Below are 12,848 nucleotides of genomic sequence, written 5' to 3' on the forward strand. Positions count from 1 at the left end.
TGCTGAGCTGAGGCCTTCGGCCTGGATGGAGAAGAGTGGCGGCTGCACGCTTGGCTCCTGTGCTGAGCTGGCTCTGCAGCTCCCTTTGGAAAAGTGCTCCCAGGAAGATGGAGTAAATATGGGATGGGAAGTTGGGATGGTGGAGCAGGAGGAGGCCCGGTACTCACTTTAGTGGATTTCTTAGGTGTCTTCAGAGCCCTAGGCCATCCCCAGGACACAGTCCATTTTGAAGGCACGTGCCTAGCACAGTGTCTAACCCAGGGATGTCTCTGCCCTGCCCTGTGACCCTTCACCCTGGCTGTAAGTCAGACTGGCTGCCCAGTGCCACTGTTGTGGTTTGGGGACACGAAAGCACACGGGGGGTCTGCTGCCCATCTCACGTGCACGTGGGGGCCGGCTGGTCCACAAGTGCTCCTGGGGACCAGAGCCTGGCAGATGCCCAGGTCCGTGGGACGTAACCTGGAGCATCTGAAAGCCTTTGATGACTCGATGCAGTTTTCCTCCTGTGTCCCTGAATCCTAGGGCAGGCACAGAACCCGGGGAGTTATTTTCGGCTTTGCCTCCTTGCCTGATTCCCGGAGGCCAGCCCTGCCACCCCGTCCCTGTGTCCCTGCACCGCTGCCAGGCAGCAGAGCAGGCCCACGGTCCAGACTCGGATGATTTCCTCCCGCACGCGATGCCCATAATATCTTGCTCGAGAGAGAGAGAGAGAGAGAAAGAGCGAGCGAGCGAGCTAGGGAGCCATTTCCCGGGCTGCGCGTGCTGGAAATGCCCAAGCAGAAAACGCGGGCATGACCCAGTGAACTAGAATCCCCCGCTAGCGCGGCTCTCCCGGGCGAGGGAGTTAGCGGCGCGCGGCTGCCTGCTGCCCGCCCCTTCGCTGCTGCCCACCCGCCCGCCCTCGAAGGGAGCAGAGAGCGCCCGGTCCCCAACGGGGGCCGTAGCCAGGCGAAGGCGGGCGCCGTCCCGGGGCGCCCCGTAACGTTTGGGGCATCGCTGACGCTTCGCGCGGTGTTTGTACCTGCAGGAGCAAACTCTTTGCAGCCGGGGAAGCAGTCGGGGTTCAGCGACGTGTGCCGGCGCTGCCCTGCTCCCCGACGGCAACGAGGAGCACAGCTCCGGCCGCGGAGGGGTCCACGGCCGGACCGGCGGCTCGGCGGGTCCCGGCTGCTCCTGGCACTGGAGTCGCCCCGCGCGGTGCCCGGTGGCCCGCGAGCCGTGGGGCTGGAGGTCTCGGCCCCAGCCGTGCTCTGAAGCGGAGTGTTTCCGCGCCGCGGTGAGCTCAGGAGCGTTTTGCAGCAGTGCAAATGGGGACAAGGTGTGTGGTTTTGCTTTGATTTTAAAATACATGTATCTATATATTTTTCTATATATATTTTTATATATATATGTAGGTGTGTATATATATAAAATTGTGTGTGTGTGTATATATATATATACACATATATATAAAACTGTATTTTGAGTCAGGCGTGAGATCTCCGCGAGGAGCGAGCACCCTCTAGCGGCGTTTGACCCGGCTCCCGGCGTTTCGGAGGCAGCAGGAAAGCAGCCGAAGACAAAGTCTTGCGTTCCCTTTCCTTCCCCCCCCCGCCAGCCCCCTGGCTGATAGTTGGTAGCTTTCTTTTTGTTTTTCCTTTTCTTTAATCAGGAGCAGCAAACGGAGGGTCGCGGGGCCGGCGGGCTCCACCGGGGGAGCGCTCCCAGGTTTCTGTCGGAAAAGTGCCGCCCGCTCCCGGCCCGCGGGCGCACGGGAAACGTCGTTGTGCGTAATTTGTTCTATTTTGATTTCCTGTGAAAACCGACAGCCTGAGGAGAGCGGAGGCCTTTCGCAATTATCCGCAGCGGTACCGCGGCGCGGGTGCCGACGCTCGGCCCTCGCCTGCCGCCGGGCGGCTCGCTGCGGCCGCTGGCGAAGGTCATACGCTCCCTGTAGCCCGGCGTCTCCCCTATAGCGCTCTGTATCCCTATAGCCCCCACCCATCCTGCGCCGGGCGGCTCCGTCACCCGTTCGTTGCTGTGTCCCCCCCCCCCCCCGTCCCCGGCTGCTCTTCGGCCCTGCTGGGGGTGGAATCACAGAATCACAGAATCGTTTAGGTTGGAAGGGACCTCTGGAGATCATCTAGTCCAACCTCCCTGCTCAAGCAGGGTCCTCTAGAGCATATTGCCCAGGATCACGTCCAGACGGCTTTTGAATATCTCCAGCGAAGGAGACTCCACCACCTCTCTGGGCAACCTGTTCCAATGCTCCGTCACCCTCCCAGTGAAGAAGTTTTTTCTCAGGTTCAGAAGTGGAGGGAACCTTTTTTCTCAGGTTCAGGGTGGAGATGTGCCGAGCTCCCAGCTCCCAGCTGGGTCGCCTGAAACCGCGTGGAGCGGAGCGGGAGCCGAGCCCGGGGAGGCGAGGAGGGTCTCGGCGGCGCCTCGGAGGGCGCCGGCAGCTCGGGCGTCCAGGCAGGACGTCCGTTTGCGCCTTGCGTAGGGCCGGGAAGGTGAAAAGGAGCTTTTAAAGAATCGTTTTGTCTTCTCCGCGCCGGAGCGCAGCCTTCCAGGGCTAAATGGGCAGCATCAGTTCCGCTTAGACGCCTTGGCCTTTTCGTTTATTTACTTAATAGCGTTATTCTCGCTGGCCAGCCCAAGCCGCGTAATCGCCGCGCGGTCCCGGCCCCGTCTCACCCCGCTGGATTTTGGTCCCTGCTCCGGAGCCGCCTGTCCCTCGGAGGGGACCGTCATGTAGCGCCTCCGGCACCGAAGCGTGTGTGCGTACGTGCACGTATATACGTGCATACATACATATATATATATATAGACGTGCGTGGGTGCGCGTAGCAGGCCGCGAGCCGGGCCGTAGGGGCTGCGGGTGCTTCCCGGTGCGCGGTACTAGAGCTGAGCGGCGTATACGGCTCCAAACATAAACTAATTAATCACTTGTGCCTACCCGTCAGGCCAACGATTCCTGAGATACTTAATCTAAAAATATTTCCCTTTTGAAATCGCCGACGCGCCCGTTTTGGCAACTCCGTTTTTCGGTTTGTTTGGGTTTTGTTTATTATTTACCCGTGTTGATTGCCGTTGGTATTTAGGCTTCGGATGTGCTTTTATTTAAGGATGCTTTTAGCAGGAGAGCAGGGATTTATTCTCTCTCTTCGTAGCCAGGATATCTCACCCCTGCATCTTGTCATCTCTTCCCCTTTCCTCTGCTCTTTTTAAGGCTTTCGGTTACTCTTACCTCTTATTTCAGGTTACGGACCGCAAACCCCAAGCCGTTTTCTGACCTCTTCCCTTTGAATTTGCTCCGCGGCGGATTGCGCGGCTCTCCGGGACGCCTTGGCCTGGCGTGTCCCGTACAGTGGCTCGTCGGGCTTCCCGGGGCGGTAGCGGAGGTGGCGGCAGGAGGAGCGCGGCGGAGGGGAGCTCCGCACCTTGTCTCCCCGCGTTTCCTCCAGCTGCGAAGCTGGCGTCTGCATCCAGAGCTGGCACCGTGCCCCCCTCCCTGTTTATACGAGTGATTGTCCCTAGTGTGGAATTATTTATTATTAGCTCATTCTATTGGCCAATTTACTGCTGCGGGCCTTCTTTCTTTCTTTCTTTCTTTTTTTCCTTTTTTTTTTCCCTGACCTTCTAAGCTTTGTTCGCAGTCACTGTTTTAAACACAAAAATGCCGCTTAACGAGAGATTCCTGCACTCGTGATTTCGGAGGCGTGCGAGGCTTAAAGAAGCTCTGTCACGGTGTGTCGTCCAAACCCCTCCACAGGGTCTTCTGCTTCAAGCGATTTTTATATTAATAATATCTGTATCCTTCTCAAACTTGTTGCAGAGTGAGGAAACACGTGCTCCTTATCTGATTGGGCTTTTTATACTTTACTGCTCTCTTGTTACTGGCAACTGATTTGAGGGGTTGTTTTTTTTTTTTTTTTAAGGACAGTGGAAATCATTAGCGGTAGTTTGTGCTGCCGATTGGGGGGGGGGGGGGTCAGAAAAATGGGTCAAATTCATCGTAGGTGTTAGCAGGCCCGGCTTTATTAAAATGCGGGGAGCATGGCCCAGCTGTGACACGTGTACAGAGGCAGGGGGTGCACGAGCGTGCCTGTGTTGTGGGTGGGTGGGTGGGTGGGTTTACACAGTGTTTTCAGCTCGGCTGCCAGAGGAAATGGGAAAACAGAATTCGTCCCTCTTAGGAACTGCCTTTTTTCCCTCCCCCCGCGCTTGCTGAGCCGTTTTCCGCCGCTTTTTCCCCGGCAGGCGGGCGCACCTGTGCGCGTGCACGCAGAAACCCAGGCTTTCGGCTGCGCCCGCAAACCCCAGCCCGCGCGCGTAACCAAAACGGCATTTCCAGATTATTTAAAAAAAAAAAAAGAGAGAGAGAGAAAATTGTGCGCGCGTGTTTATATTATCAATACGTGCGGGTGCGAACTCGTTCAAAAAGGCAGAGGGAGAGGTGGGGTGTCCTGCGGCCGCGGGACACGTGTCTCCCGCGCCGCCCGCCCGGCCGCCGCTGCGCTGGAGCCGCCTGCTCTCGGCTCCTCTCTCCCCAAAGCCGCTTTTTCAGCCAGGCGCCGGGGCGCCCGCGGCCGCCGCCGGCGCTGGAAGGTGCCCCTCGGCCGAGCCAGCCCCGAGCGGTCGCTGTGCTCCGGGGTAATTTTCACAGGAAAGCGCTCGAAGGAGAATGACTTTTCCTCGGGGCAGTAATTGAAGCAGCGTTTGGGCTGGGGGGTGGGGGGGGAAGAAATTCTCTCTTTGGCAAGTCGTTTTGTGAGGGTTGAATTATTGTTGCCCCCTTTTCTTAGCACGGTTTAAACTGCGCTTGGATGATCAAATCAATCAAAAACCGGGTGTCTTCCAAAGAGTAAAATCTGCTCTTTTGTAAAGAGTAAAAAAAAGACAAAGAGTAAGATCTTTGTCTTTTGTGAGGTGGCTAAAAAGCCCAGTGGGCGTCAGTGAGGCTTTGCCAGCCCTCTTCCTCCGTGTTTAAACATAGGGAAACTGAGGCACGGCCTGCCCTGGGCCCTGCTCCGAGCTCTTCACCTCGGCGCCGCCGGTGCGGGGTCAGGCCCCAGCCGGCGCGGCAGCGGACATGAGAGCGCCTCGGGGCGAGCCGAGAGCCGGGCGAGGGGCTGACCGCCGGCTTCCCATGCCGCGCGTGCCTCAGGGCACCGTCCGGCGTCGTGGGTGAGTTGTGCTGGTCGCCTCCAGCCGGTTCTGCCCTCTTTCCCTCCTCCAGCGGGGAGAAGACAGAGGCGCAGAAGTAGGAGTTAGGAGTTAAAATGCCCTAAAATTGCTGCTTTCACCTCAAATTCTCGCCTGTCCGGGTTTGCAAGCTGAGGGGCTGCGTTTTGGGAGTAGTCGCGTGGGATTGACCTTCCCCTTCTGGGGTGCAGACGCGGGTTTTCTCGCTTTTGCCCGGGGAGGCCTGGGCCCTATCCGCTCGGCCGCCGGCCGCGTCTCACGGCTCCTTCCCCGTTTCGTGTCTCCGAGCAGTGCTGAGCATCCGAGGAGCCCAGGAAGAGGAGCCCACGGACCCCCAGCTGATGCGGCTAGACAACATGCTGCTGGCCGAGGGGGTGGCCGGCCCCGAGAAAGGAGGCGGCTCGGCCGCCGCCGCCGCTGCCGCCGCCGCCTCCGGCGGGGCCGGCTCCGACAACTCGGTGGAGCACTCCGACTACAGAGCCAAACTCTCGCAGATCCGGCAGATCTACCACACGGAGCTGGAGAAGTACGAGCAGGTAACAGGCTCATTCGCGCCGGGGCCGGCCGCGGCGGGCGGATGCGCGCAGCCTGGGACGCTACTGACATCTGTTGTTAAAGCACGTGCGGGCAGATGCAAACTGTTGCTTTGTTTTGTAGCCAAAACGTCGGGTTTTAGGGGTTGGGAGGGGTTTTTTTGTGGATTTTTTTGTTGTTTGTGTCTTTATGTTTTTGTTTTTTTGTTTTCTCAGGCTATGCAAACGGGCTCAGCCTTTATGGCCCCTTTTATTTTCTTTACTCCTTCCCTAACACTTTGCCTAAAACTGGCCCTGTGCAGGGGACTTCTTTTTGAGTTGTTTGCCTCGTTATAGGCAGTTTTTCAGGGAAACCTAAGCGGTGCTTGAAGCAGAATCTTCCTTGAATATTTCTTCTGTCTGAAAAGTTAGCTTTCCAGAAGGGGGGAAAGAAAAAAAAACAGTGTGGCTTTTTTCCTGTGGAAAATGATTCTTTAAAAAAAAAAAGAAAGGAAGAAAAACTATTTGGGTCATGAACACAACTATTAGTAACACTGACAATTGCATGAGCAGCTTTGCAGACCAAAACTCAAAATTGGTTTCTTTCAAACGCTTCCAGATGTTTTGCAGACCTCTCCTCTCTGCCGCGCGACTTGCCGTTGTGATGAATGTGGTTTCTACCTAGCGGGTTGCGGTTTACAGAGCGTGAGCAAGAAAGTATCCCTCGTTTTGGGAAGACGACTGGCTCCGCGGCCAGGGGCCAGCCTGGGTTTTCGGCTCTCTGGTTTAGCTCCATGCTTTGCCGACGCGACCAGGGCTGTGAGCCAAGGTTGGCGCTGGGGTCCGTACCGGGGCGCAGCTGCAGCAGACCCACTTTGCTGGGAGCAAGCGAGCCGGGCCGTGGCAGGCCGTTTTGCCCAGATAACTGCGTGCGTGGTGGGGCTAGGGATGTCTCACTTCTTCAGGTGTCTGGTTGCCCAAGCTAAGGCTGCTGAGCAGCGTCTTCAGGCCTCCACCCTGGGGCAGGAGGAAGGAGAAGGTCTTCGTTTAGCACTATACGGGTCTCGTTATTTTAGATGGGTGTCTGTAATTTGGAGCTGGAGTCAGTACTGGAGTTTGAGAGGCAAAGCGTGGTCATGTCAGTAAGGTGTTTTCACAGTGCCTTAAACGAGGAACGAGAAGGGGTGGCCAGGCAGAGGGAACGGGCAGGGAGGAAGTTGCAAGGGTGACCTTTCGTGTCTGTCCTCAGCCGTTGCTGCCGCTCCCTCGAGGCGCATACATCGGGTGGCACGGCGCAAGGGCTCCTCAGCCTTCTCCTGTGAGTAGGGGTGGAGAGCATGTCCGAGCTCATCTTTCAGGCCCCAAGCTGAAGGGGGGGAGAGAGAGACCCCCCCACATCTTCTGGCATCCAAGCCCAAGGAGAGATACCTGAACATCAGGGCCAGGGAGGACTCCTCCAAGAGCACAGCCGGGCCCAAGCTTTGCAGAAGGCATTTCTGTTCTTTCCTTCTGTGGGTGGGGGGGTATTTGTTTGTGTTGTTTTTCTGTTTTTCTTTCTGCATCATTTTTGCCCCTCAAAGCAGACCCCCAGTTGAGAGGAGTGTTTACCACCAGCCCCCTTGGGTGAGAGAGGCTGCATCTTCCCTGCTGTATCCCATGGCTCACCCAGAGCTTTCCCTCTGGCTTGTTCAGTCTTGCAGCCCGCTTAGGTTGTCACTTTTACCACAAAAATGCTTTGCAAATGGATGTGTCAGGCCACATTTTGCAGCTGTGGCAAAGCAGAGCTGGTGTTGTCACCTGCACCCCTGCAGTCCTTCTGCAGAGCAAGGGTTCAGATGTGGTTTTCGACCTACGTGCCCCTATTTCTTGTCTTATCAGCAGGGCATTTGGAGCAGAGCACCATCACTGGCTGGAGGGAGCTCAGCGCCTGGCTTCACATGGTGTCTGGCTGTTGCTGTGACAGCACGGCTCTCTCCTGCAATTTTGCCTTTAATGCTCTTATTTCACGTGAAGAGGAGACAAGCTGAAATTGCTCAGGCGTCTGGGAGCAAAGAGTCGCCTGGCTCAGAGCTCTAGTAACCCCCTGCTCAGCTGGCACCCTCCGCCCGGGGGAGATCAGAGCTGTCAATTGAAGCTGATGATGGGCAGTTTCTGGGGCTCTGCTGACCTTAGTGACATCTCCCTGTTGGGTCTGAGCCACAGAGGTGTGGGCAGGGACTCGTCACCTCCCAGACTAGTCATGAGCAGGCTCTGTGGATGTTGAATAGAGGGGGAGAAACTGCTTGAGAAGCTTGGAAGTGCGTGATGGGAAAGACGTTAAGTCAAGTCTGTGCCATCAGTCCGCAAAATCAGTGTTTCTTTCCCCTTATATCCCTTTTATCCCATCATGGCATGGGAACCGGGACACTGCCCCCCAGAGCAGCTCCCCGTGTCCCAGGAGCACCTGAAACTTCTGGAGCCATCAGTGTTTGAGTGCTGCTCTTGGCCTGGTTTTTGGCGGCCTGGATCCCAGACTGGTTCTGGGAATCGGAGGATTTCTGTCCTAACAGCGAGGTGCCAGGGGATGCAGGGAGAGAGAAAAGACCCCACCTGGGCTGGCTGGGCTGTGGACCACGTGGAGGACAGCAGAGTTAGCAACATGGTGTCACATGCTGTCTCTAGCTTGCAAGCAGTTCTCTTTTCATCCTGTCCCAGGACAGGTGGTTGGGCTGAGAAGTCACCTTTTATCTGGCTTCAAAATCCCTCCTTTCAGCCTCCTACTGCTCTCTCTGCCCTGCCTTCACAAGATGGCAAGGGGGCAGCAGGAGCAGCTGGACAGTGCTATGCCAGGAAGAATCTCATTTGGGTTATTACCTGCTTGCTCTTTCCTGTCAGGGCTCCTGTCTCATTCAGGCTTTAATTATTGTCATTATTTACTTCTTATCAGATGTGCTAAAAGCCCAGAGCAGGGTTGTGTCTCTCTTGAGAGCTCTTCTTGTGAAGCGCGGAGGTGGCTCCGCGGGCACCAGGTGCTGGAGTCTGCCTGGGGCAGCAGGAGGAGGGATGAAGGATTGAAAGGTTCATGATTCTCCCCAGATACATCTATAACTCCTCCAGTCCCATCTGGAAAAGCAGCGTAAAGGCTGGGATTTCTTCATGCTTCCCGTGAGTCCTAGGGTTTTACTTAGCCTAGGTCCATCCATGACCCCTGACCGCAAGGAATTTGGCTCCTGCCTTTCCCTCTGTGTCTGTTGGGAGTCTCTCGTGCCCTCTGCCTTGCAGGCAAGAGAAATTCATTGCTCTCCTGAGAGGCAACACATCCTTTCCTTGGGTCTGGCCTGACAAACCTCGACCTCACAACTCAGTGGTGAGGCCTCTACCTATGTGTCCCTCCTTAGCTGTGTTGCCTCTGTCCTGTCCTTGACACCGTCGAATGACATTCCGATCCTGGGGTTTCTTTTGCTTTTCTTGCCATCCCAGGCATGCAACGAATTCACCACCCATGTGATGAACCTGCTGCGTGAACAGAGCCGGACCCGACCAATCTCACCGAAGGAGATAGAGCGAATGGTGAGCATCATCCACCGCAAGTTCAGCTCCATCCAGATGCAGCTGAAGCAAAGCACGTGTGAAGCCGTCATGATCTTGCGATCCCGATTTCTGGACGCGCGGTAAGCGCACTCCCCGAAACCCTCCTCCATGCCTACGGTCTCCACTGTGGGTGGGAAGGCGCCTTACGGAGTCACGGCAGAAGGCATCCACGTTCTCTTCTGGGTCTGTGAATGGAAAGATGAGATGGGTCTGGGGCACTGGGTTTTCTGGATGAATGGCTGTGAAAACAAAGGGTCAGGGTGGAGGTGCAATATTGTTTGGGCCTGGGAGAGGTGTTTCGAGGTTCTGGAGTGAATCAAGGTCCATTTGCAGGGCAGTGTGCCTTGGCCCTGAGCTGCAGGAGCTACTTAGCTTCCTCAGCCCTTGGTTGTCTGGGGCCTGGCAGGGGAGGGAAGAATAGCGATACAAGGCACACACAACTCCTGTCTCAGGGAGGATCCCAGCTGTAGCTGGAGAATTGCGTGTTGATGATTTTGCTGTGGCAAAAGAAAATTCTGTGGTGTATCACAACAAACCTCAAGGTGTGCGCTTCAGTTGAGGATGAAAGATAATCCTCCAGCCCATCCTGTCCCCTCTAGTTTCCTGTGCTTTTCCCTCCGTTGTCTTTGTCCCAGATTTTCATCATGCTGCAGAATTATTTTCACTCCCCAAGCCAGTTACATGCAGGCTAAAGGCTTGGCCTGTGGCTTGGAATGGGAGGGGGAGGCAGCTATGATTTGAGGGCACTTGGGAAGAGGTAACAGATGGCTAGTGTCTAGCTGTAAGCGGAACAAACCTCACCAAGTTTATATCCTTCAGTGCTTTTTCCACACAGACCCTTGCAGAGTAGTACTGACATCTTTAGCCAGGGCAACCAGACTTCCCAGGTGTAGGGGCTGGTTGCCAGTTTTAAGACTTCTGCAAGCTGGAGGATGCAGCGATAATGTGAGAAAGAGACTTATTTGCTCTGGAAGGTGCTGAGAGAAGAGTTGCCAACAAGGTCCAGATTAGAGGTTTCCTGACCATGAGTCTATTGCATGCGATGCTCCCAGGAGCAAGGGAAGGAGGGAGGGAAGTGAGAAAGGTCAGAGAGTATCGAAATTGCATTTTTGTTTCTGGATCCCTGGCACTGATTCCCTTTTCTTTTTGTTCTGTTTTTCCATCTTTTTTCACGCCAAGGCGGAAGAGACGAAACTTCAACAAGCAGGCTACGGAAATCCTGAATGAGTATTTCTATTCGCATCTCAGCAACCCTTACCCCAGTGAGGAAGCCAAAGAAGAGCTAGCCAAGAAATGCGGCATCACAGTCTCACAGGTAAGAGCCCGAAGATACAGTGAAGATGGCTACCACTAACAGGAAACCTTGTCATTTTGAAAGCCAGCCCAGACCTCAGCAAAGTCAGTTATTTCCTAGTGCCGAGTATTTAAATACCAAATTAATGAGTGCTTGGTTTTGAATGAAGTAGTGTAAGTGGGCAGGAGAGGGCAGATTTGCAGGATGAAGCTGTGGGTGAAAGAAAAAGAATTTTGGAGAGGACTTGAAAGGGAGGAAGACTTAATGAGCAGTGGCTGGATGTGCAGTGTGCAGCCAAGGTGTTACTTGCATAGAAATGATGTGGTGTGACCCACAGAGGCAAAGACAGCTTGAATTATATGCATACCTTTGAGGCAGCCACATAGTTTCTGGAGCCTGTAGCTCTGACCTGGGAGCTTCCAGGAGTCATGAGAGTACAGTCAGTCCTTGGAGTGTTCAACTGTGCATTGTTGAGGCCTGCCCTTTTATTTCTTCTCTTTTTGGAGCACTCCGCATGTTTGGAAGCCAGTCTACAAGGCCTGTAGTCTCGTCTTCATCCGAACTTGGCGCTTCCTCTAGGTTCCCTTTGTGTTTGCCATCTGGGGGCTCTTCCCTGCCCAGACACGTGCCCAGTCACCGCTTGAGTAAGCTGAAGACAGCAGTAGCATTGGGTGTCCTTGCAGGAGCTTGTCTGCCCTCAACAGGAGCAACAGCATCCAAGGGGAGGTATCACGATTGTGTGTAATGCCTGCTGAGTGACTCCGCTGTATCCCCTGTGTTAGAAGACCCAAACACCGGTTCTGCTCGGAGTCACCTACAAGAGAAAGGACACACTGGCTCAAGTAAAGCTAGAGATTTCCTGAAGCTTCCTCCACCACTTTAAATTGATCCGTTCATACTTACAACTTCTGCCTTGCAAAGAGAAAATGCCCAGGAGAAACGCTACATTTATGGTATTTCTAACTGTGCTAAATCAAGACTGCATTGTGCCTTGCCCCTAGGATCTCCCTTTCTCTACCTGGCTGTTCATCCAAAGAAGGTAGAGACAAAAGCAGATGCAAGTTTCTGTTTTTGCTAAGACTGGGTGGGAGTATGGGATGCATGAGTCTGCACAAGTCATGAGCTGAGCTCCAAGGCTGACCAGGGTTAGGCAGGTTCTTTGCTTCACAGGTTTTGAGATGAAGATGAATCATGGTGGCCATGTATTTTGACTTCCCAGTGGAGCTCAGAGGATTTCACCAACTGGCTCCAGCATTTGAAGCCGGAATATCTGGTGCAGAGAGATGGCCATGTGGGAAGTTCTCAAAGAAGCACATTGGCATTAGTGAGGAAGCTGGAAGGAGAAGTGGAATGGAGCTCCAGTGCTTGCTCCTGGTGCTGTGGCTCTTCTTGCAATGTTCTCTCTCTGATCTGGGTTGGGTGCTGATTTGAATCGTTACCTTCTGCCTCCCAACATCACCTGGAGTCTCTGGATATTTTCTTTATCCTGCCCTGCAGCAGTGTAGGGCTGGGTATGTGCAGTTCAGTAGCTGGTAGTGGATGAAGTCACTTCTGTATAGAAGCTGCTGAGCACTCTAGGAGCGCTAGAGATAGAAAACCTTCCAGATTTTCTGGAAGGAATAAAACCTTCCAGATTTCAGCTATCAACATTCAAGCCAAAAGATTTTCCCTGAGGTGAGGAAAAAATTGGTAAACTCCCTAGAATGAACATCCCGTCTTGTCTTCTGTGTCTTGGCACTTGAGCAGTCCTTTTGGAAGGGGGAGCACTGATGTACTGCTTTGGCAGTGTTACCAGCGAGCAAAGGGACGATGTCCTTGGAATCAGGACAAAGAGGTCGTTCTTCTCTGAGTCCCAGCTCAGGTTTGCACCCCAAGCAATCCCAGGAAGGGTTGGAGCTCTCCCAGGAGCTCCAACAGCATCCTCAGGCATTTGACCATGTAGCCTCCTCATCCTGTTGAGCTTTGTAACTCGAAGTCAATAGCAGCTGGAAGTTGTCTTCTCTTTAGATTCCCCCAAATCTCTCTGTTCAGTGATGTCCATGAAGAAGATGAGAGCTGCTTCCCAAAATCTAGACTGAATCTTTCCCATGTCTTCTGTGAAATTGTTGGTTGTGACATAGTGTCCATGAATAAGGTATTGTCAGCAGGGTTCTGGGTGGGATTTTTGGTAAAGAGTTTGTAGTGGTTCGGAGGTTGCCCTTACATTTTCCGTAGAGAAGCAGCTCTGGCAGGGTACTGCAGCTGGATTTCACAGACTTGAGACTTTCCTATCACTGCGCTGAGAT

General features: G+C 54.3%; 1 protein-coding gene across 3 annotated transcripts in view; it reads left to right on the forward strand.

Moving 5' to 3' along the window:
• PBX1 (PBX homeobox 1) overlaps positions 1-12,848 on the forward strand; it is a 157,443-nt gene that overhangs the window by 123,964 nt on the left and 20,631 nt on the right. For all 3 annotated transcript variants that reach the window (XM_068951866.1, XM_068951865.1, XM_068951867.1), the window contains exons 3-5: positions 5,479-5,723; positions 9,159-9,349; positions 10,449-10,584. In XM_068951866.1, coding sequence (XP_068807967.1) covers positions 5,479-5,723; positions 9,159-9,349; positions 10,449-10,584 — 572 coding nt within the window. The remainder of the gene's footprint in view (positions 1-5,478; positions 5,724-9,158; positions 9,350-10,448; positions 10,585-12,848) is intronic.

Source organism: Struthio camelus, chromosome 8 (assembly GCF_040807025.1).
Source record: "Struthio camelus isolate bStrCam1 chromosome 8, bStrCam1.hap1, whole genome shotgun sequence".
Taxonomy (NCBI): domain Eukaryota; kingdom Metazoa; phylum Chordata; class Aves; order Struthioniformes; family Struthionidae; genus Struthio; species Struthio camelus.